At 42.6% G+C, this 25,428-nt stretch overlaps 1 protein-coding gene across 3 annotated transcripts in view; it reads right to left on the bottom strand.

Moving 5' to 3' along the window:
• Positions 1–249: 249 nt before the first annotated feature.
• Positions 250–25,428, bottom strand: part of ACTN1 (actinin alpha 1) — a 159,801-nt gene continuing 134,622 nt past the window's right edge. Inside the window, exons 16-22 of one of the 3 annotated variants that reach the window (XM_040333374.1) lie at positions 23,907–24,041; positions 22,133–22,312; positions 20,492–20,638; positions 15,932–16,012; positions 15,511–15,576; positions 3,037–3,195; positions 250–1,196 (exon numbers count right to left, since the gene is read on the bottom strand). In XM_040333374.1, coding sequence (XP_040189308.1) covers positions 1,038–1,196; positions 3,037–3,195; positions 15,511–15,576; positions 15,932–16,012; positions 20,492–20,638; positions 22,133–22,312; positions 23,907–24,041 — 927 coding nt within the window. In that variant the 3' untranslated portion in view covers positions 250–1,037. The remainder of the gene's footprint in view (positions 1,197–3,036; positions 3,196–15,510; positions 15,577–15,931; positions 16,013–20,491; positions 20,639–22,132; positions 22,313–23,906; positions 24,042–25,428) is intronic. The other 2 variants (XM_040333376.1, XM_040333375.1) reach the window with 2 other exon arrangements.

Below are 25,428 nucleotides of genomic sequence, written 5' to 3'. Positions count from 1 at the left end.
CAGGGATATTGTTTTTGACATATTACAATGCTTGTGCCCCCCCCCCCCCCCATGATGCTCCCTGTGACCGGAGATGCTGTACAATTTGATATGGCATTTTGTACCATGTTCTGTTTCTGTGATGATGTCTGGTTTCATGTCTTACTTTGTACCAGGTCAGCCCATGTGGGCCTCTTCCCTGTTATAAACAATAAAAAACACACCTTTTGCTGCCGTAGATAAAAGAATTCCATATACACACACACAATATATTGTATAAACAGTATTATGAAATGTCATTTATTGGAAAGTAACCAATAACACAAAAAGATTAAAATTTAAACAGGAACTTCTTTAATAAGCTCTGTGACAAGCAGATATTGAGAACAAATGATGGAAGCTTCATATCTCAAAACAAACCATGGTAGCAACATTAAAAGGAAGAAGTTGTTGAGCTGGTAAGAGAATGCTGCATTATATATCTTACATTAAATATTGAAAACATAGGAATTGTTTCTGCTTAAAAAAATATGGATAATTTCAATAGGTTCCTTCTGCACCTTGAAATGGTTTACATTGCCGCAGTTTGAAAGAGATTGCATTTGGAGGATGACAAATAATGAATCATGCCTATTCATAACTAGTTAACAGTCACTGCTCCCTCAAGTGGTAGCAAAAAAAAAAAAAAAGCCAGGCAAGGGGCTCAACATTACAACTATTGATGTCCAACAAACCACAAAAAGGTTATTTTCACTTTTGGCAGAAAAATACATTTCACCTTTTATTCCTCTCATAATAAAATATGCTTTTTTTTTTTTAAAGGTCTTTAGTAAAAATTCTAAATTTGTAAACTGTTACTGTAAGGACAAAACAGATAACATGCCCTGCAATGCCAGAAAGACAAAATGCTCTGAGCACCGCAGGAGCAAATTTGTGATTTTTTGTTTTTAATTTTGTGAGCTATGGAGACACAAAAAGGCGTGAAAGCTGAAACACCATTGCATACAGGAGCGGTGGACAATCAGCGCTGCAGTGACATCGAGGTGAGCAATGGTGGGTTAAAGGTCACTTTCACCGTACAGCGCCGTTGAAAAAGACATATAGTCCAGAGCCCCTGGGACTGCGTCATGCCCAATGTACGGTGCCATCCTGGCAATGCAATACTCTGCTTGATCTGGAGGAAGTTCACGGCGCAGTTCATCTGCAGTGATGTAATTCTGCAAAAGAAAAAAAAAAAATACATTATACAAAAGCTACCTATTTTTGGTTACAGAGCCATTATGCTCCACACATGTACCTGTGCGAGTGCGAGGAGGTCAGATGAGAATGTTTTCTTAAGAAACATGGCAGGAGACAGAAGGCATCATATGTACCCCAAGTTGCTTGTTTAAAAAGGCAGCAGTAAAAAATACCACATCTTTGTACAGGCATACCCCACTTTTAAGTACACAATGGGACCAGAGCATGTATGTAAAACGAAAATGTACTTAAAGTGAAACAATACCTTTTTTCACTTCTAGTGTGTAGTGGGGGGTCAGGGGCTGTATTTGGGGTGTCAGGAGCTGTAGTTGAGGTCTTAGGGGCTGTAGTGGGGGTGTCAGGGGCACACTGGAACAGGACAGGCTATGCTCTCGAAGCTTCAGCTCCTTCTACTGCGGCTGCAAAATGTCTGTACAGTACTTGTAAGGCACTTTACATACACTCGGGGGTATGTCCTTACTCGCGAGTGTATGTAAAGTGAGTGTACTTAAAGCGAGGTATGCCTGTATATCTATAAGGCATAGCCATGTGCTTTCCAAATATGCGCTGCATTCCACCAGCTTTGGAATTCTAAAGTCAGTGGAGCACAATGACAATTAATGGCCAGTCAAAAAGCTTTTTCTGCTGTGATAAGCAGTGAAATCTCTGTGAGGCTCCACTGGTGATTCATGACTGGGCCATAAAGTGCAGGACACAGTACATGTAGCCCTGCAATGTATAATGGAGAACAAGATCTACTCTCGGTTATAAATAAGCTCCTAGGTTACACGGACGTAACGTGGTTGTAAAGGCTGAACGTTTTTTACCTTCATGCATGTGTGCAGCCCCCCTAATACTTACCCAAGACCGATCTCAATCCAGCGATGTGCATGAGATCGGAGGCTCTCCCTCCTGATTGGCTGAGATGCAGCAGCAGGAGCCATTGGCACTCGAAAAAGAGTAGGGGCCCAGAGCACTGGCAGGGGGACCCAAGAAGTGGAGGATCAGGGCTGTTCTGTGCAAAACCACGTTACAGACCAAGCAAGTATGACGTGCTTGTAATTTTTCTTTTTTTAAATAAAACATTTTTATTTACAATCACTTTAAATTCAAATCAACCAATACAATTCCACCCTGGAAGTCACAGGGAAATACCAACAGTTCCATGTAGTGACATTCTGGGTAATTAAAAGGATATTAAAAAGGCAGATTAAAAAAGGCACAGAGCAGCCCAGATCCTCCTCTTCTTAGGATTCCCCCTCTAGTGCTCCTGGCCCCTCCCTCCTTCCAAGTGCCCCCCATAACCAGCAGCTCACTCCCAAGCCACTGCTCCGTATCGCCAATTAACACAAAGCGTGCAACTTAACCCTGCCCCCCCTCACTCTTCATTGACTCACTGGCTGTAATTGACATTAGCGGGAGCCAATGGCTCCCACTGCTGTCTCAGCCAATGAGGAGAAAGGAGACCAGAGAGAGCTGCTGTTTTCGTATACATCACTGAATTGTGATCGGGCTCAGGTAAGTATAAAGGGGGGGGGGGTTGGTTGGAAAAGGAAAAAAAACAGTGGGACAACAACAGAGGAGACACAGGGAGCAGGGCTGTGGCTGACAGAGGCACATACGCTGGCAACTGTATCAGGGCTCAGCAGCCCTGATTATTGTGGAATCAGCCAGGTATTTCAGGTGATACAAAAGCCAAATTACAAGTACTGTGCTGTACAACATGCTTTAAAGAAACAGGATCAAAATATTTTTTATATATATATATGTTAACAAACACTAAGTATTTTGATGGCAAAAAAATGACCTTACACATACCTTATCACCAGCCAGGACCTTAAAAGAAGATACAACTTGGTCTGCGGTGTCTGTGTCTGCAGTTTCCCGAGACATGAAGTCGATGAAGGCTTGAAATGTTACCACTCCTAGTCGGTTAGGATCCACAATACTCATAATGCGGGCAAATTCTGCTTCACCCTACAAAGTAAACATATTAGAATATTAGTATTCTAATGTGACAATACCTCTCCCTGCCGAGTTTATGGAAATACACCCTGTGCTGCTTCTAGGACAGATTTTGGACCACCTGACAGCTACCCATTATTCATCTGTTGGCAACTAGAATATATTAGGAAAAACAAAGAAAAATGGTGCAAATGATAGCCTAGGACTCCTTATCAACTCAACATCTTATCCAATGTATAGATTTTAATACCTCCTAGCTAACCCTGCCAAATGCAACAGCAAGGTTCCCAATTTTGACAATTACTGGTAGTAATCTGGCTAGTGTTCAATGGTGCTCATGATCACAGAGGAGCTTTCAACAGTTCATGTAATCATCTAGTATTCAGCTTCTTTATCTTTTAATCATTGCCTATTTTACTTTTTATTTTGGTACATCACCACTGCGCCAGGTTTCCTGTTTTAGGGTGGCTCCCTTCTCTTGCAGAATCCTATGGAACCACCCTGATCTACTGACTGCACTATCCATTGTCAATGGATTCCTGTGAAGACAAGAAGTTCAGGGTGGCAGAGAGAAGGATCCAGCAGCACTGAAAGGTTGCAAACGGCAAGTGCTAGGGAAAGTTTATTTTATTGTGGTTTAAGGTGTTAAGCTAAACATGCTGAGAATTTAACGCCACTTTAACTTGTCACTCTCGGACAGCTCTGTCTTTGCGCAGTGAATTTTCACTTTGATAAGCGAATGAGCTGAAGCTTTGGCGATTTCAATCATTCAATTGTGATAAGCAAAAATCCTGTTTTGCTTTTTTTCAAAATTGCTTGCTGTCTGGGGAAATTTTTAATTTTTCACATACATGTTAAAATCTTTTTTTGCTACAAAATTACCTAGAAGCCTGACAGGTACTCTTTAGACCCCTTTCACACTGCCACACTTTTAGGCACTTTAGCGCTAAAAATATCCTCTGCCAGGCGCCTGAAAACCACCTCCCATTCATGCCAGTGTGACTTTTCACACTCAGGCGGTGCACTGCAGCATCATTAGGGCAGGTTGAGAGCGATGTATTTAGCACTCCCAAAACGCCCTGCCCAGTGAAATGAATTGGCAGCACTTTCAAAGCACGGCAAAGCGGGAGTTTTTAACACTTTTTTGGGGGGTTAAAAGTGCCTGAAAAGCAGCACAAAAGCGCTGCTTGAACAGCACTAAGGCACCGCTAAAACTAGCTTTTCTACATCACCAATGTGAGTAGCCGACCCAACTGCTTACAGTGGTACCAGGCTCCCTGGGGGGAACAGGAGAGCCCAGGAACCACAGTGGGCGGGGTGAAGGGCTCTGCAGCGCTGTAAAAGCGATTACCACCTGGATAACCTTTTACATGAAAGCGGATCACCAGCTCTAAAAAACTAAGATACCAGGGTCATGGCTGAAGTCCTGTTATAACCATGTGCTTCAGGGCGTTTATATGCATATGGTGGATGGCAAGTAGTTAATTTTCCTTGCACATGACGGGTCCTCACCGTGTTTCACCTCGTTCAGTGATCAGCAAAAATGTATTTTGCAAAGTGAACATGGGAAATGGTCCAATTTAAATTGTGCTAAAATGTCTATTAAGATTCCTTCCACTGACCATTATTATTTTCACTTTATGTTGGCATATTTAAAATGTAACAGATTGCTGTGTGTCTAATTACTGTCCCCTAAAACCTGGATGATTTAGTCTGTCAAGAAATACCTGGAATTGTACATTTTTTTTTTTAAATCATTAGTATTATAGTTTAAATAAAATACCACTAATGGCTTATCTATCCTACTTTTGTAGATCAGTCCACCTAAAACAGATATGGGCCAAATCATCCACTAACTTTTTGTACCTCTAAACTGACAAAATCTTCCAACAGCTTGGTATCAGAAACAGTAATTTTTGTGTTATACAACATGCCAGTGGGTGAATTAAATTAAAACCATTTTTTTAAAACAGCACTGTCCTCTGGTCCAAGAAACATATTAATTGTAATGTACACGATTAGCCAAAATAAAGTAGGAAAAGCAAAATGTATTCATTTTTTACTTTTACATGTATTTGTTTTTGAGGGAGTGGGTAACAGTGAGAACCTTATTGCTGTCTGTGTCATCATTGGGGCAATTTCCCCTCACTTCCTATCCCGGTGACCCCGGGACAGAAATTAAAGGGATGAGTTATAGACTAAAAAAAAAACAAAAAAACAAAACAAAAGAAGAAGAACAGTACTGCTCAAATATCACAAAACCTTGCTGGTTGGTCCTACTCTTTGCTGGTGCCGGTGGCTATTAATGCTGGCTAGTCAAGCTCCATCCAGACTACAATGCGGCAAAATGTACAAGAAATAAGAAATGGCTTTAGTTCAGCTCTTAAATCCCTTGGGCTCTTTCATGAGTGGAGAGCCGAGATGAAGCCATTTCTCATTTATTAATTTCTATCTTATTGGAGCAGTGCTAAATCACAAACACCAACTAGAAAAATATATACAAAGCTTATATAAAATGGGGAAAATAAATGTGTTTTCAAGATTGGTGAAAATAAAGTCCAGTGTAGCAAAATGTGAATATCAATAGTGTATAGTCCTTCTTCAATAAAGTTGTGCGTGCTTGACAGACAAATCCCAGGGTCATCGTTTATATATTTGTGCTGAATCCCCAAAAAAAGAGCAAACTCCGCCACCGTGTGCAATCTAATTGCTGAAGGGAACTTCATATGCCATCATCCGCCATTGATCATCGCACATGTAACAAGGAAAATAATTCCTCATGGTGTAGTATAAAGCAGTTGTTTAAAAATAAAACAAAGGTAGACTTGCATTTAAAATCATAGATGTGTGGGTAGCCAAATAGATATGGGGTCACACATCAGGGAGACGCTGGAAAAGGAGAACTTTGGTTTCGGCCATAAGCGGAAGTGACGTCACCCAGCTCCTCCCGACGGGTTGCGTCACTATCACATGACTATCCCTTGATAAAGTCATGTGATAGTAATGCAACGCGTCAGCAGGAGCCGGGTGACATCACTTCCAGTTATGGCCAAAACCAAAGTTCTCCTTTTCCAGCGTTTCCCTGATGTGTGACCCCATATCTATTTGGCTACCCACACATCTATGATTTTAAATGAAAGTCTACCTTTGGTTTTAAAATGACCAATGATGGATGATAGCTTATGATGTTTGCTTCAGCAGTTTGACTTGCATTACCTTTGGAATTGAGGTGCGCAGAGTTTGCTCTTATTTGGGGGATTCAGCACAAATGTATGAACGCTGATACTGGGATTTGTCCGTCAAGCATGCACAACTTTATTGAAGAAGCACTGTACACCATTGCTATTGATATTCACATTTCCCTACACTGGACTTTATTTTAGTTTCTTTTCACCAAGCTTGAAAAAACACATTTTTTTCCTATTGTATATGCTTTGTATATATTGCTCTAGTGTGATTATTGGGGTCTTTTGTGATTTAGCGCTGATCCAATAAGATACACATTGATCATTGTTGGTGTTCGTGACACTACCGAAGTTTTGGCAGCTTTATCTCACTATTCACTTTCCCACATTTATTACTCTATTGTGTTTTTTTATCTATTTGTTGATTTCATTTGTAATCCACACACTGAGTAGCATATAAGTCTATTTATTTTTCAGTTCTCATTTATTGTATACTTGCAGTGTACTAAGCGTTTGAGTGCAGATGGGCATCATTTTTTTTGTAGGAAAAGGTGCAGTTGTCGTCACTGCAGCAGAAAGGGAAGGGAAATCTTTCCAACAAGAGCACAAACAGCAATAAAAACCAGACAGAGGTTTTAACTTTCCCCACCTTGTACAAAACGAAAAAATAAAATTTTGACAAAAATTAGCCTTTAAAAAACACTTCTTGCCGTTTTCTTTGTGAAGGCGAAAGAAATATGCCATCCAGTGTTGGCTACTCTTTAGAAATAAAATGTGTCTGCTCCCGTCTCCTATATTACATCACACTAGTATCCTTTGCACCTTACACAGATAAGAATAGGGTAAGCTACTACTGGAGCATGGGAGTGAATCTTTTTTTCAGGTTCAGATTGGATTGTGTTTTAAAATATTCTGGTAAAGCAGTAGGGACTAGCATGGTTTAACTAACCTGCACCTAATCCAGTAAAAATGTTGCACAGAACCATACTTAGCAAGGTAACATGAATGTGGCCTAGTTGCATGTCATCTATTTTGCCCAAAGAGTATACTAACCAATACCAATTACCATTTTCTGTTGATCAGTTACATGCAACACAAGCAATGCAGCTCGAAAAAGGTCCCGATACATAAACAGTGGGTTTTTGTACGTTTGCCCACTTACAAAGAAATGAAGGGTCTATACTTTTTATCATAGTCTGTCTCCGTCATTTAAAATGCACCCATCAACCAAAAATTCTGAAAAAATACAGGATACAAATGTCATCAATTGAGTTGCAGTTCAGTAAAATAAGTATTTGATCCCCAAGCAAAACATGACTTCGTACTTGGTGGAGAAACCCTTGATGGAAAGCACAGAGGTAGGATGTTTCTTGTAGTTGGTTACCAGGTTTGCACACATCTTAGGAGGGATTTTAGCCCACTCTTTACAGATCTTCTCTAAATCCTTAAGGTTTCTTGGCTGTCTCTTGGCAATTTGAAGTTTCAGGGTCTTGGCTGGCATTTTTCTTCCTCCAAACAAGGCGAGTCAAATTGATGCCAAAGAGCAAAATTTTGGTTTCATCTGACCACATAACTTTCTCCCAATATTTCTATAAATCATTTAGATGTTTATTGGAATGTGCCTTCTTAAGGAGGGGGACTCAACGTGTTTGGGAGGAGGAAAAAAAGGGATTTTTAATACAGCTTACCTGTAAAATCCTTTTCTTGGAGTACATCACGGGACACAGAGCGGCATATTCATTACTATGTGGGTTATATGGAGTACCTTCAGGTGATGGACACTGGCAATCTCAAACAGGAAGTGCCCCTCCCTATATAACCCCCTCCCATAGGAGGAGTACCTCAGTTTTGTAGCAAGCAGTATGCCTCCCAAAAATGGTCCCCAAAAGAGGGGTGGGAGCTCTGTGTCCCGTGATGTACTCCAAGAAAAGGATTTTACAGGTAAGCTGTATTAAAAATCCCTTTTTCTTTCTCGTACATCACGGGACACAGAGCGGCATATTCATTACTATGTGGGATGTCCCAAAGCAATGCTTACAATGAGGGGAGGGAGAACATCTTCCCAAGACAAAAGGATTTAATTTAGAGATATACTCAAATCATAATAAATCCAACTTAGTTGAGAAAAAATAAATTTTTTAATTTAACTCAAAAGGGAGCCCCCCGGAATCCGAGGGTCTCAAACTGCAGCCTGCAGCACTGCCTGCCCAAAGGCTGTATCAGTATTCCTTCTTACGTCCAACTGGTAGAATTTTGTAAACGTGTGGACAGAAGACCAGGTTGCCGCCTTGCAAACTTGAGCCATAGAGATCTGGTGGTGTGCTGCCCAGGAGGCGCCCATGGCTCTAGTAGAATGAGCCTTTAATGATAACGGAGGAGGCAACCCTTTCAAGCCGTAGGCCTGAGTGATTAACTGTTTAATCCATCTCGAGATGGTGGATTTTGCAGCTGCCTGCCCCTTCTTGGGCCCATCCGGTAAAATGAACAACACATCTGTTTTCCGGATCTTCTCTGTAGCTTTAAGATAGGCCTTCATGGCCCTGACAATATCCAAGGTATGCAGCAACCCTTCCTTTCTGGAAGTAGGTTTAGGGAAGAAGGATGGTAATACCAAATCCTGGTTTAGATGAAAACTGGATATAACCTTTGGTAGGAAGGAAGGATGAGGGCGGAGAACGACCTTGTCCTTATGAAAAATAAGATATGGTTCCTTACAGGATAAGGCCGCCAGTTCCGATACTCTTCTTGCGGAAACTATGGCGACCAAAAATACTAACTTCCTTGTCAGTAAAACCAAAGGAATTTCAGCCAACGGCTCAAACGGTTGTTTCTGTAAACTTGACAGAACAAGATTTAAATCCCACGGACAAAGCGGGGATTTAACTGGAGGATTAATACGTAAGACCCCTTGAAGGAAGGTCTTAACTAGCGAGTGGGTGGCCAGCGGCCGCTGAAACCACACTGACAAAGCTGAAATCTGTCCTTTGATTGTGCTTAATGCCAGTCCTTTATCCACTCCTAGCTGGAGAAAACTTAATACTCTATCGATGGTAAACTTGCGAGAAAGCCATCGCTTGGACTCACACCAGCCTACATAGGCCTTCCAGACCCTGTAATAAATCACCCTAGAGACCGGTTTCCTGGCTCTGATTAGGGTAGAGATTACTTTCTGAGACAGACCTCTACCCCTGAGAATCAGGGATTCAGCCTCCAGGCCGTCAAATTTAGATGCCGTAAGGCAGGGTGGAGGATCGGACCTTGCGATAGCAGGTCTGGCCGTAGAGGAAGAGTCCAAGGGTCTCCCACTACCATCTTTAGGATTAGTGAGTACCATGCCCTTCTGGGCCATGCTGGAGCTACCAGGATGACTGGTATGTGCTCCACCCTGATCCTGCGCAGCAGGCGGGGTAGTAACTGGAGCGGGGGAAATGCATAAAGAAGTTTGAACTGATGCCAAGGGCAAACTAACGCATCGGTTCCGCAGGCCCTGGGATCCCTTGTGCGGGACATGAACCTGTCTAGCTTCTTGTTCAGTCTCGATGCCATGATATCCACGTCCGGCACTCCCCATTTCTGGCAGAGTGTCTGAAAGACCTGTGGATGCAGAGACCACTCCCCCGGCAACAGAGTCTGGCGACTTAAGAAGTCCGCCTGTAGGTTGTCCACTCCGGGAATGAATATAGCCGATATGCAGGGCACATGGGCTTCTGCCCACAAGAAAATCAAGCTCACTTCTCTCTGAGCGGCTTGACTCTTGGTTCCCCCTTGGTGATTTATGTATGCCACCGCCGTGGCATTGTCCGATTGTATTCTCACCGGGAACCCCTGCAGTTTGGACGTCCAAGCCTTGAGGGCTAGTCGAGCAGCTCTGAGCTCCAAGATATTGATGGGCAACTGCTTCTCTGCTGCTGCCCAAGTGCCCTGGCGAGTGCAACCCTCCAACATTGCTCCCCAGCCAAACAGGCTGGCGTCTGTGGTTACTATTTTCCAGGTCACAGGACTGAAAGTCTTTCCCTTCAGGAGATTCTGAGGGTTTAACCACCAAGATAGACTTTGCCGCACTCTTGGTGAGAGTGGCAAAGGAATTTCTAAGGCCTGAGGCCTCTTGCTCCATGCTGACAGGATGGCTGCCTGCAGGATGCGAGTGTGGCTCTGAGCGTACGGAACCGCCTCGAATGTGGCCACCATCTTGCCTAGTAGTCGCATACATAGGCGAACAGTTGGCCTTTTCTTTCTTAGAACCATTTGTATTAGCTCTTTGATGGCCTTGACCTTTAATAGGGGTAGGAACACCTTTTGTTGTTCTGTATCCAATCTCATGCCGAGATATTCCAGCTGCCTTGTGGGCAGGAATGCTGACTTGTCTCGATTTAGCACCCAGCCGAACCTTTCGAGGTACTGAACTGTGAGGGCCACTGCTCGCTCCAGGCCAGGAGACGAGTGGTCTACAACCAAGAGGTCGTCCAGGTAAGCCAAGACCGTGACTCCTTGGGTCCTTAGATTGGCTAGGATTGGGGCTAGGACCTTCGTGAATACCCGGGGGGCCGTAGCCAACCCGAAAGGGAGCGCCATAAATTGGAAATGACGTTGAGCCACCGAGAAGCGTAGAAATACTTGATGTGGCTGAAAAATTGGCACATGAAGGTAAGCATCCTTTATGTCTATGGACGCCATAAAGTCGTCCTTCTGGAGCACGGCGACAGCTGACCGAATAGTTTCCATCCGGAATGAGCGGACCTTTAGGTACGCATTCACTCCCTTTAAGTCCAAAATTGGCCTGACATCGCCGTTGGGCTTTGGGATGATAAACAGGTTGGAGTAGAACCCCAATCCCTGTTCCCGGACTGGTACTTCTACTATCACTTTTTGGCATAGCAGATGATTCAATGCCGCTATCAATGCGGCTTTTTTCACAGGGTCGCCTGGTACTCTTGACTCCTGGTAATGAGGAGGAGGGATTTTTAGAAACTCTAGTCTGTAACCTGCGGCCACAGTAGACCGGACCCATTCGTCGGGGATGTTGGCTTCCCAAACCTCTGCAAAGAGGTGAAGCCTTCCCCCCACCCTCATGGGTGGGGGCGCCTCTTCATAAGGCAGACTTAGGGGCTGGCTTAGCTGGTTTGCGATACCAAGGTTTCTTGCCGCCAGAGGCCTGTCCCTGCGATTTGCTGTTAAAGTTTGATCGTACAGGAGGCCGTCGGTACTGCCTGGAATTTGAGGGCCCCGAAGCCGGGGAAAGCTGCCTTTTACATGTAGGCCCCCGAAACTTCTTTTTGACTGGTAAAAGCGTACTCTTACCACTCGAAATAGTCTGAATGTATTTATCCAGATCTTCTCCGAAGAGTCGCCCTCCATGGAAGGGAAAACCTGCCAAAAGCTTTTTGCACGGGGGCTCGGCCGCCCAGTTTTTTAACCATAAGAGTCTTCTCATATGCACTAAAAATAGTGATAAACGAGACGCTTGCTGAATAGAGTCCTTTATAGCATCCACCGCAAAGCATAGAGCTCTGGGTATATCAGATAGCTCCTCTGCCTGCTGGGCAGGGATGTCCTTAAGCATCTGTTTAGTCTGGTCCTTTAAAGCTTGACAGATTCCGATAGCAGCAACTGCTGGCTGTACCACTGCCCCTGCCGTAGCAAAGGAAGCTTTTAAAAGAGTCTCCAAACGTTTATCAACCGGGTCCTTAAACATTTGAATGTTTTCTACCGGGCAAGTTAGTGATTTATTCACACATGAGATGGCAGCATCCACAGCTGGGAGCGCCCATCTTTTGGCAAACTTCTCTTCCAACGGGTAGATAACAGAAATTTTTTTAGGCGGCAGAAAAATTCTGTCTGGTCGTACCCAATCCTGGAAAATTAATTCCTCCAAAAGAGGATGGACCGGAAAAACTGCGTTGTTCAAAGGCGCCCTTAAGGAGCCCAAAGAGGAAACTACCGGACCCCGGCGCTCCGGTAAAGGCAACTTAAATGCTGAGTGAACCATATCTGTCAAAGACTGGACCCACAGACTCTCCGCTTGGGAGGCTGAGAATGGTTCTTCAACAGTAGATTCCTCAATTTCTGAACCCTCTGGATTCTCGTCCAGTAGGTCCTCCTGAAACTCTAATTCCTCCGGCGAGAGAATTTCAGCATCTGAGGATACAAATTTAGGCGAAGGGGATCTAGTCCGTTTCTTGCCTGGTAAAGACTTAGCGAACATAGCCGCCAATCTTTCCTCTAGCCCACCCAAAGAGGCAGCTAGCATTTCCTCTGTGACAAACACAGGGTTGGGTGGATCTGGGCCAGCCGCCGCACCAGACCCCCCTATTGGCTCAACCAAGGCGGCCACAACTTGGCTACTAGGTGGGGAGAGTACCGGCATAGCCTGACTCATGTCCTCAGAATCCGAGGGGGAGCCCTTTTGTTTTTTGGCACTTTTTGCCCCTTTTGATCCTGAGCCTTTGGGAGCCATAGTACAATACCGAGGTACCCCTGCATGCAACAACTGACTGTTTGCAGCTAGGAATAGTTAAGAGGTTTAGGGAACAGCAGGATTACTAGTGTCCAAAAACCCCTGGTGAGGCCGAGTATGTTTATTCAAAAAACAAAGGAAAAAAAAATCTCTTTTTTTTTTTTTTTTTTTTTTTTTTTTTACTATGATATTATGTTCCTTTAAATAAAATGTGTATATATATATATATATTCTTTTTTTTTTTTTTTTTTTTTTTAAAACATACGGCCCCACCAGATATCCTTTGCGGCCTCCAACCTGCTGCAAAGGGGAATTTTTGGCTGTAGAAAGAAAATAGGCCAAGCCTAGGATGTACTACCCCTTTCCTGCCACCGGGGGTCACCGGAGTGCCGCTCTGCGTCCCCTCTCCTCCAGCATCAGCTCAGACTGAGCCATGAATGCAGCCTGTCTGTTCTTAACAGACGCGAAGGCACGCCTCTTCCTGCGCTCTCTCCGCCCCCTCCTCCCGAACGGCGCGAAACCGTCTATTTTGGCGTGCCCGCGCACGCGCGCGCGCCTGTCAGGAAGGAGAGAGACACATGGAGACGCGCGCCAGGCGCTACAGAGGCAGGGAGAGAGGATCGAGCCGTCGGCTGCAGGGCGGCAAATTTGAACCCCCGGACAGGTAGGCAGCTAACAGAGACTCTTAAGGGCTCAGTTCTTTGCCCAGAAGAGATTCAAAGATGACCCTATCTGACCAGCAGGGCAGCAGGTGGCCAGCAAAGACTTACTTGGACAGGGGAACCAGAGATGGGGGGGAGAAATCAGACCATCCTGTCTACACACAGACATAGTGACCAAGGTGCCTATGCAGAGCATACTTAGGCTACCCCCCCTTTTGATCACCCCTGGGGAGCCCGCTGTCGAACCAAGTTCCGCAGGCTCCCCACTTACCTGCTCCATGCCGCAGGACGTTTGCAAGCAAACACAGTCCAATCTTCTCCCATCTCCGTGGGTAGTGTAGTAGACCATCAGGCACTGGGGTCCTAGAAGGAACCGCTGTCCTGGACCTATATAGCACCCCGGCAAGCAGGATACTTTTGGCTTTGGAAAAAAGCACCAAGTCCTGGGCCCGGGGTCCAGCCCTCCAGAGAGGGCATTATAGGCAAAACCCCATGGATTTTGGGGCCCGGGTACTGTCCACTTCGGCACTGAGGCACTCTGGACAGATCCGGTTAGCCTGCCAAAATCCTAAGGATATGGAGGCAAGCTATTCCGTGACCAACACCTAAGACACTGGCGAAAAAACTGAGGTACTCCTCCTATGGGAGGGGGTTATATAGGGAGGGGCACTTCCTGTTTGAGATTGCCAGTGTCCATCACCTGAAGGTACTCCATATAACCCACATAGTAATGAATATGCCGCTCTGTGTCCCGTGATGTACGAGAAAGAAATGCGGATTATGACCCAAGAACACCATCCCTACAGTCAAGCACAGAGGAGGAAACATTATGCTTTGGGGCCATTTCTCTGCTAAAGGTACAGACCGACTTTTCCACATTGTATTGTAAAATCTTGGATGAGAACCTTCTTACCTCAGCCAGAACATTGAAGGGTCATGTATGGGTCTTTTAGCATGACAATGACCCAAAACATACTGCCAAGGCAACAAAGGAGTGGCTCAAGAAGCAGCACATTAAGGTCATGGAGTGGCCTGGCCAGTCTTCAGGCCTTAATCCTATAGAAAATGTATGGAGGGAGCTGAAAAACTGAGTTGCCAAACGACAGCCAAGAAACCTTAAGAATTTAGAGATCGATTTTTTTATTTTTTTTTACAGGAGGACCAAAATCCCTCCTGAGATGTGTGTAAACCTGGTAACCAACTACAAAAAATACCTTTGTGCTTGCCAACAAAAGTTTCTCCACCAAGTACAAAGTCATGTTTTGCTTAGGAATCCAATACTAATTTTACTCACCGACTCCAACTTAATTCATAACATTTGTATCATTTGTTTTTTCTGAATTTTTGGTTGATATTTTGTCTCTGTCATTTAAAAACCTATGATAACAATTATAGACCCTTAATTTCCTTTGTAAGTGGGCAAACTTACAAAATCTACAGGGCATGAAATAATTATTTTCCCCACTATGTATGTATATATATCGTCATACATCTATCTATTTCTCACACTCAGTATATATTGTATGCATCAAAAAAGGTTCTCCAATCAGGTCCTTAATTCCCTAACTAAGCTGTTTTTGAGTTAGGTGAAAGTTGTGCCCTGGCAACTTCTTCCATGATGCAAGTTTTCAGTTTAGGAATGCATTGAGATAGCAGGTGGGGTTTCTATAGCTCACAGAGGTAACCTGTGAAGGCTGATAAGACGGCTTGAGATATTGCTGCAGAATGTCCAGGAAGTTAGAAGTTAATTGGATTTATGGCAAGATTAGCAGGTATTTTTTTTTGCACTTTTGGTTGAATATTGAACAGACCAAAAAAGGAAATTTTAATTGCTAGAGTTTACATATATTTTAAGGACAGGACTTCTGACAGCCTGAACCAGTTTTGTGGGTCATCCCTCTTGGACACACAAGAAATCAGGAGCCTCTATAAAGGATTCTTTTAAACAGAGAAAGTATGATTTTTGTGCTACAGAGTATTTGTGTTCTTACAACATCACACAATGCAAGCAGGCATTTTACATTACCATGTTGTAACCCATGGAGATAAGGCAGGCTCGGAAATCATCACTGTCCAGCATACCAATCTTCTTCTGCAGGAGGACCAGTGGTGGAGAGGAGAGAACAGAAAAGGGCAGTAAAGAGAAGAAAGAGGACAGTAAGAAAAGTAAAGCAGCAGTAGGAGGTATATAAAGATTGTTTTAGGAGAATTGTAAACACATAAGAAATATGTTCGAGGTATCACAGAAGCAGAGGTTTGGAAGGTATTTGAAAGAAAGAAGAAAAGAACAGGGTAGACAAGAGAAGCAATCAACACCAAAGAAATAAGGAGAAAAAGAAATTATTCCTTCTCAGTATGATGTAGAAAAACATTTGCTCGCAATGCCTGGGAAACCAAGAGTCACGTTAAAATAAAATACCCGGCTCAACTTATCAACTTTTCAGTACCTGAGCGTCGTTGCCAATATCGTAACCCAAGCTGATGAGGCAGGCCTTAAATTCCTCTGGGCCAAGTGTGCCGTTGTGATCCTTGTGACAGCAAGTGAGAGTTCAGGTGTCCGGGACATGCCATGCCAGGGGTGGGTGATAGGGTGAGAGCATAGAGGGTTGGTTTGTGAATAAAGGGTCATGCAGATGAAGCGGGAAAGGACATGCACAGGATGGAGGGAACAAAAAGAACATAGTTAGAATTAATATTTGTGACAGTGGATGATTTAGAGTTTGTGCACATAGAAGAACCCCACAACCCCATGTTCAGCATTCACTTTTCAATAAACAGAGATATTCACCTGCAACATAATTGGTAATGTTCCTAGAATAACACACAGGCTTGAGTGCCTCATATATGTACAAATGTGGTCAAAATTTGTTGGTGCTCTTCCACAACCATGCAAGAACCCACAAATCTGCCCAAATCAAATGGCATCCATCACGGTTTGTTACATTTTTTAACAAAAATCTGACTTTGCTTTTGATTTGCACCTGCCAACAGGTACCTACTCCAGACTGAAACTTTCAGCACTTTCCCTAGATATTCGATTGGATTTAAATCGGGGGTCATATAAGGCCACCTCAGAATAGTCGATGTTTTGTTCTTAAATATTCTTGGATACTTTTATCTGTGTGTGGGTCATTTAGTTGGAGAACCCATGAGATGAAACTGAAACAAAGCTTTCTGGGCACTGGGCATTTGTTTCGCTCCAGAATTCCTCGATAGTCTTGAGGTTTCAATGCACCATGCACAGATTCAAGGCACCCTGTGCCAGACACAGTCAAGCTGCCCTCAAACATTACCAAGTCTCCTCTATGTTTCACTATAGGCATGGTGTTAATTTATTTTATGTAACCATTTAGAGATGTGACTAGCCAAAATCTCCAGTACGGTCTCATTTATGAAAAGGACATTCTCCCAGAAGCATTAGGGTTTGTCAATATGCATTTCCAAAAATACCGGTTTGGCCTTTTTTGTTTTTCTTTCAACAGTGTAGTCCTTCTTACTTTGAGGTCACTGTCACTCAAGAAGGGGAAAATTGTGTAATCTGACACGGATGTACCTTGACTCTGGCTCTCCGTCTACTACTGCACTAGAATTCTACTGTAAATTTTTCTCGTGTTGGCAGATCCAGGGAGGTTGGCTACCCTTTCCATGGAACATAAAAACGTATTAATAAATATTTAAACAGTAGTCCCAAGAACAGAAAATTGCATGGAGATAGCCTTGTTCAATATGGTGCACCCAATGATACCAAACAGATTGACCACTTTTCCCTATTTAAATAGACTGGCTGGCTGATTACAATATTAAAGACATGTGCCAAACCAATTACAGAGTTGAAACTATCACTAGGATACAATTATGTTTTCAAGGGGTACCAACAAATCTGGACCATTTCAGAAAATCTTTATACAAAAAACAATTTGCCTTGACTGCCTTTGCTTTACCCTATGAAAATGCAGGTATAAAACAATTGCTTTAAATGTCATCACTTGTCAGAAGGAATGAAACATTGTTTCATGAGCTGCAGGGGTACCAAAGTTATCCCTGGTTGTAAAGCTGGCCATACACCAATCCATTTTTAGCTGGTCCAGCAGGCTGAAAAAAAATAAAATAAAAGCTGTGTATGGCCAGCGTAATTGTCTGAAAATCAACTACCTGTGTTGCCCTCAGCAACCAATCAGCTTCATCTTAACAATCAAGGCTGATGTGAATTATTGAAAAGAATACCTTGACTAGATGCTGGGGGGCAATAGTTTCACACCATCAGGCATGAGGCTCACAGATAAGGAAGAGAAACAGACAAGCCCTACCGCTATCCTATCCAAACACTATGCAAAATTGTTATCCTTAACATAGGAAAGCATTTTTCATTTACAAACTAGATAAATATAAGAAAGAACACGAAAATTTCTTTCTTAAAATAATGTCAATCAATGCAGACAAAAAAAAATACCAGTACCAAACTATTCTATTTTGTGTGAACCGGCTCTAAATGCCACCTTTGCTAGACAGCTTGGTCTGGTAAAAAAAAAAAAAAATACGTTGAAAAATAACAGACTTAATGGCTGGATCAGCCCCTTAAAATAAAATAAAAAACCTTAAAAATAAATAATGCAGCCACCACATTTAAAGGATTGCTAAGCAGTAATATATGAATATATATTTGGGTTAAAGCGGGAGTTCAACCAATTCCTTTTTTTTTTTTTTTTCCCTTAGCTTCCTGCTCGTTTTGTCTAGGGGAATTGGCTATTTGTTTTAAAATATGATCCGTACTTACCCGTTTTCGAGATGCATCTTCTTCCGTCGCTTCCGGGTATGGGTCTTCGGGAGCGGGCGTTCCTTCTTGATTGACAGTCTTCCGAGAGGCTTCCGACGGTCGCATCCATCGCGTCACGAGTAGCCGAAAGAAGCCGAACGTCGGTGCGGCTCTATACTGCGCCTGCGCTCCGACGTTCGGCTTCTTTCGGAAAATCGTGACGCGATGGATGCGACCGTCGGAAGCCTCTCGGAAGACTGTCAATCAAGAAGGAACGCCCATTCCCGCAGCCCATACCCGGAAGCGACGGAGAAGATGCATCTCGTAAACGGTAAGTACGGATCATATTTTAAAACAATTTGCCGATTCCCCTAGACAAAACGAGCATCCAGCTAAGGGGAAAATGTGCTCTCTGAGGGTGAACCTCCGCTTTAAGATACGCTTTTAATAGAAGAGTATTTCTGTATTTAATTCAATTGTATAAACACATAGTAGCAGATTTGTGTAAGTAGCAGAAGCAGAGCATAAAGACATGCATGTTTATTGTGTATAACCATTTATTTTTCTTGGTTCATGCATAATTACTGTGATCTACATACTCGTATACCAGTGCTCTTTACATTAGTACATGCACGCTTCTCCCGCACAGCCACAGTCTAGTCAGTGCAACCTTTATGGTCAGACGTAATAGATCAATTTATCTACTTTATAATGGTGAGCAAGCTATGTTGATTTTTATTCACTAACATTATAGTACATCCATATAGTCACATGATTCCGTGATACTTACTGACAATCTTTCTGTATGACTTGTTCTTGCCACCCTAAATACATTGTTATAATGAGGTTGGGTGGTTCTGAATTAAACCTCATCCAAAAATGTTAGGTTTTAAAAATATGTTAAGTTGGCCATAGACGGATCGGAATTCGGATGGCTCAGGGGGACCAGCCAAATGTCAATCCATATGACCATGCCTGGTGGACAGAAGCCGATCATTAACTCTACTTCTGTTAAATGGGCTTGTTGGAATTTTGTTTTGCCAGCTACAGCTGCTGATCACTTTATTCTGATAGTGGAGAGTTCCAGTGGGGAAGACTCATCCATCAAATCAGCCATGGCCATCTTTAAAGGTAAGGATAGGGAAGGGTTAGATTCACCATTAGGTTTCTCTTGTTGTCTGTGTGCGACAGTGTGGTGCTCTCGGACTGGACTCCTGCAATGCCTTTGCTATCACAAAGCAAGCAATAAGGGGGACCCACTCCATCAGGGACAATGACAACAATAACAATGTAAGAGGTTCTAGCCCTTCTATATTCTATCCTAAAAAAAAAGTAATCGTTTGGCTAGAGATTCAATTTAAAGGTTAACTGTACTTTTGTATAGTTGTCCTTTAACTTGCCCCTCTTCCCCCGATGTCTTCCATTATGCATCCCAACAGTGGATGGCCTCCCCAAAGGAATGAATAGGACTTTTCCCAAGCATATGCAGAACTAAAATTGCATGGCCAGAAGAGTTTGCAGTGCCGGAAGAATAAGACTTTGGAGGGGTACTAGTGGGTTTGTAAATTAAAAAGATAACTGTATAGAAGTACTGTTAATGCATAATAAAACTAAATAAAATAACGTAAAAACAGGTATAACAAAAATGTGGTAACTGTGCATTTGTTTTCTTAACGTAGACCGTGGGTGCTCAACCTGTGGCCCATAAGTTATATCAGTTATAATGTTGAAAAAAACCGACATAAAAACCAGGTATAATAAAAATGTGGTAACTGTGCGTTTGTTTTCTTATCCTAGAGACTAAAGTACTAATAACAGTGCTCTTCATGAGACTACAGTGTGCTCACAACCATGAGCATTTAGGTAGGAAAAGCACATTACCCTGCTATGGGTTAAAGGAACCATTTCCCCCAAAAGTGAAATCTCAGAGATATAGTTTGGTGGGCAGAGTCACCCACTTGGATCTGAAATCTCTAGGGGACTTCAGCTGTGAAATCCCCTGGCTAGAATTCCTATTACAAATATTGGTGTACCAATGTGTCCTAATATACTGGCATACAAAATAAACAAAGATCCAACTCTTCAGAATAGCTGTAGCAGGTATGCACAGCTAGGAATCTTGCTACTGCAGTCCCTGAGGATATAGGCAATTAACTCTTGAGCATGTTTTAAAAGCTAAAATATAAATTTTGGGTGGCTCTAATCATATAAGTCCATATATAGAAACACCGGAACCCATGCACATAAAGCTTACCCTGTCAAAGTGGTTGAAGGAATTCCTGAACTCGTTCATTTGTTCCTGACTGATGCCTTTGGCATCTCGGGTAAGGATCTGGTTTTCTACCTCATTGATAGTCCTGGCGATAGTGGTAAGGAGCTGCTCCCATCCCACGCGGGTGTGCTGTAATAATTGAAACAAGTTACTGTAAAAAAAATGTTCTGTATGGAGTGGAAAAAACACACACACACACACACACACACACACACACACACTATATTATATACATTATATATATATATACACATTATATATATATATATATATATATATACACACACATTATATATATATATATATATATATATATATATATATATTACACACACACACACACACATAGATACATACACACACACACACACAGTAAAGTTTGTTTTAATAGTAAAGACACACACACACACACACAGTTGTGCTCATAAGTTTACATACCCTGGCAGAATTTATGATTTCTTGGCCATTTTTCAGAAAATATGAATAACACAAAAACTTTTTTCACTCATGGTTAGTGTTTGGCTGCAGCCATTTCTTATCAACTGTGTTTACTCTTTTTAAATCATAATCACAACAGAAACTACCCAAATGACCCTGATCAAAAAAGTTTACATACCCAAGTTTTTAATACCATGCATTGCCCCCTTTAACATTAAATGATAGCTTGAAGTCTTTTGTGGTATTTGTGGATGAGGCTTTTTATCTTCTTAGATGGTAAAGCTGCCCATTCCTCTTGGCAAAAAGCCTCCAGTTCCTGTAAATTCCTGGGATGTCTTGCATGAACTGCACGTTTGAGATCTCCTCAGAGTGGCTCAATGATATTAAGGTCAGAAGACTGAGATGGCCACTCCAGAACCTTCACTTTATTCTGCTGTAGCCAATGACAGGACGACTTGGCCTTGTGTTTTGGATAATTGTCATGTTGGAATGTCCAAGTACATCCCATGCGCAGCTTCCTGGCCAATGAATGCAAATGTTCCTCCGGTATATTTTTAATAACATACTGCATTCATCTTGCTATCAATTTTGACCAAATTGTATGTGCCTTTGTATCTCACATCCCCAAAACATCAGTGATCCACCTCCGTACCTTTCATCATAGGCCCTGTTGACTCCTCTCCAAATGTAGCGTTTATGGTTGTGGCCAAAAAGCTACATTTTGATCACTCCAAATAACTTTGTGCCAGAAGGTTTGAGGCTCGTCTCTGTGCTGTTTGGCATATTGTAAGTGGGATACTTTGTGGCATTTGTGTAGTAATGTCTTTCTTCTGGCGACTCGACCATGCAGCCCATCTTTCTTCAAGTGCCTCCTTATTGTGCATCTTGAAACAGCCACACCACGTTTTCAGAGAGTCCTGTATTTCACCATGGTTACTTTTAATAGCCATTCAAACCCCTTTGTGTCAACTTGTGTGCATGTTATCAGGCCAAAATCACCAGGGTATGTAAACTTTTGATTAGGGTCATTTGGGTAGTTTCTGTAGTGATTATGATTTAAAAAGATATTTTTTTTTTATAGATAACAAACTCATACCTACAGACATACACAGTTTTTGAATATGAAAAAAAACAAAAAAACACAGAGACTTCTCAATTACTTGCTGTGACTAAAGTTACACTTACCTCCATTGTATAATTAGTGTGCTTGTTGTCAAATATAAGTGCTTCCTGAATCTGTTGGTGATCGCTCTCTAGCTGGTCAATCTTTGGTTTGTAGTTCACAATGTTTTTCTCGTATTGCCGCAAATGGCTCAGTTGGTCTTCTAGAGTTCCATTCATTTCTATAGAAATCTTTCCAATCTCCTACAGAGAGCAGGTTGTAAAGCACCATAAATTATTATATTTATATGAGCCAACTTATATATTCCAGAACCTGACAGGTAAAATCAAAGGTCCCCCTCCAGTATTTAGAATACAAATATTTAATACATACTTTACTGCAGCATTTATTTGAAGCTCTGAAAATCTAGTCCTATACAAAATACTGTTTATGAATAAAGCTTGTACATTATTCTTTAGTACGAGACTTTAAATATTAAAGCGGGGGTTCACCCTATATAAAAAAAAAATGTTTTTCCCTCTAGCATTAAATTCGGCATAGTAGCGCGAGCTACAGTATGCCTGTCTGTATTTTTTTCCCCCGTACTCACTGTTATATCGTACATAGAAGATTCCGGGGAATGGGCGTTCCTATGGACAGGGAAGGTGATTGACGGCCGGCCGTGGCACGTCACGCTTCTCCGGAAATAGCCGAAATAGGCTTGGCTCTTCACGGTGCCTGCGCATAGCCTGTGCGCAGGCGCCGTGAAGAGCCGAGACCTACTCCGGCTGTCTTCGGGGAGCGTGACGTGCCAGAGCCGGCCGTCAATCACCCTCCCTCTTGCTAGGTACGCCCATTCCCCGCGGCAGACGGAATCGTCTATGTACGATATAACCGTGAGTACGGGGATAAAAAAATTAAGACCGGCATAGTGTAGCTCGCGCTACTATGCCGGATTTTATGCTGAAATGTTGTTCAGCAGGGTGAACCACCGCTTTAATTCTCTCTCTTCTAATCGCATACAGAAACTCCCTCCTCATTGGTCTACCTCGCTATTCCTGTCTATCATGAATGCTGCTGCCAGACTCATCCACCTTACCAACTGCTCAGTGTCTGCTGCCCCTCTTTGCCAATCCCTCCACCGGCTTTCAATCATCCAAAAAATAAAATGCAAAATATTAACAGCAGCTTACAAAGCCATCCACAAATGTGCTCCCAGCTACATCACTAACCTTATCTCAAAATATGACAAAAACAGTCTTCACCCTTTCCAACCCCCCCTGCTTTCTAGCTACCTGGTCACCTCCTCCCATGCTTACATTCAGGACCTGTCCAGAGCTTCTCCCAACCTCTGGAACTCTCTACCGCAATATGTATGACTATCTCCTTTTCTGTTCGCCTTTAGGAAATTCATAAAATTCCATTTGGTCAGGGAAGAACTATCTGCAATCATCACTTGAAATGCAAGATATATAGGCTGCACGTATTGCTCTACAAAGCATATGTGATAACTCAAGGCAAATATCAATGATGAACAATATGTGAAAGAAGTGAAAAAGTGCGCTTACCAATAAAAAAGTGAAATTAAAAATAAAGCAGCCAACTCAAAAATGTTATACAAACATACAAATCATAAACAAACGGTGGAGTAGCGCTACTAATATCAATGATGTCAGTAACCCATGTCTACAGAATTGCACCTCTTTCCATAAGTTTTTGCACAGGTACACGTCAAGGACCAGCTGTTCCAGGACAATGACAGGAGCATCGATTAGTCATTATGGAATGTGTACAGTGCTCTCCAGAGAACATACAACAATAAAGGCTACAAATGTAGACATATATATTCCCTCATACCTGCATCTTCGTTTGTATCCATGGTCCAATAACATTGGCTTGTGCTCCAAACTGCTTTCTCAGCCTTTCATTTTGCTGCTGTCGTGCATGTTCCTCCATTAAGGCTTGATCTCTGCGAGGCACCAGCTGTCTGACCTGTACGAAACACACCAGGTAACGGTTTAGCAAAATTGTATTCTTCACAATAACACCACTGTGTACCACTGCCTTCAATGCGGAATTAAAAAAATAGAAGGCGATGTGCAGTTTAAATTTCCATACTTGTTCCAATCTGTGACTAAGTTTGGAATCCACTAGCTCAGAATGGCATACAGGCAACTGTAATTTTCAGAAGGAAATGTTAACTTACATATAGCCTTGCCTTTCTTAGGCCCCTTTCACATCGAGCGGAGCCCGTTCTGATCAGTAGGGGACAGACCCTGCTGAGCTCTATGGGCAGGTGGGTGTAAACAGACTCCGCTGTGTTTACATCACGCTACCTCCGATCTGGTCTGCCAAAATTGAAATGAATGCAGTCCTTTAATTGGGCCTGATCAGACCTGGAGGTAGGTGGGTATAAACAGACACAAGTCCATTTATTGAAAAGAGTGCAAACGAGTGCTTAGAAAAAATAGCATCCAGCACAAAAGGTGACAAGCCAACCTTATAAAACAGCAATTACAAAACAAACAATAAAGCAGTGCTTAAATAAAATGCATTGAGTGACACAATTGTATTAAAAAATAAATAAATTACATAAACACTATAACACAATAAATACAGCAGCTTGCAAACGCAACAAAGTTCTACAGTGCTCTGGAGATGCTAGTAAACAAATGTGTTCAAATACATTTTTTTTTATCAGTATCATAAAGTGTTATTATAAAAATAAATGTTCAGATGATCTTCTCCAAAATCATTGAACAATGTCCTCCTGTGCAAAATAGAACAACTTCACCATCACCAGAAAGTGTAAAGATCCTCCACCTCTATGCATTCAGATGGCTAAAAATACAAAGGTGTGTATTATAGCTAGTCCTGTGTGTCCATACACTCTCCTCTGCACTCCAGCCTTAAGCCACAAGCGCAATCTCCTAGACCAAAAAAGCTCACACCACAGAGGTGAAGTATATAGCGCAGCATATTATTAAAACTGCCAGTACAATTATAAAAACATCCACGTGCTAAATCAAACAGTCTGGACTCGGATGGCCACTGATCCGATCTCCAGAAACGGTGGCGTGGAGTCAGCATGCAAGGTCCCCTTCCAATGCATTTCGTGCGTGCGAACGTCCTCAGGCAGGGGCGGACTGACCATTCAGGCTCTTGGGCACTGCCCGAGGGCCCCATGCCACTAGGGGGCCCCATCAGGGTTGCCAGCCTCAGTAAAACCAGGGACAGTATGTAAAAATCAGTGTTTTTATAAAAAAAAAAAAATCTCAAGATTATAGCTGCTCCGCCTCTCCAGTACCTTTTCAGTGTCTGTATGTGTATTCTGTGTGTATGTATATGTATACTTTATGTCTGTGTGTGTGTGTGTATG

The sequence above is a fragment of the Rana temporaria genome, chromosome 13 (genome assembly GCF_905171775.1).
Source record: "Rana temporaria chromosome 13, aRanTem1.1, whole genome shotgun sequence".
Taxonomy (NCBI): domain Eukaryota; kingdom Metazoa; phylum Chordata; class Amphibia; order Anura; family Ranidae; genus Rana; species Rana temporaria.
Note: the sequence above shows the minus strand (reverse complement) of the source record. Positions and strands in the feature narration are given on the sequence as shown.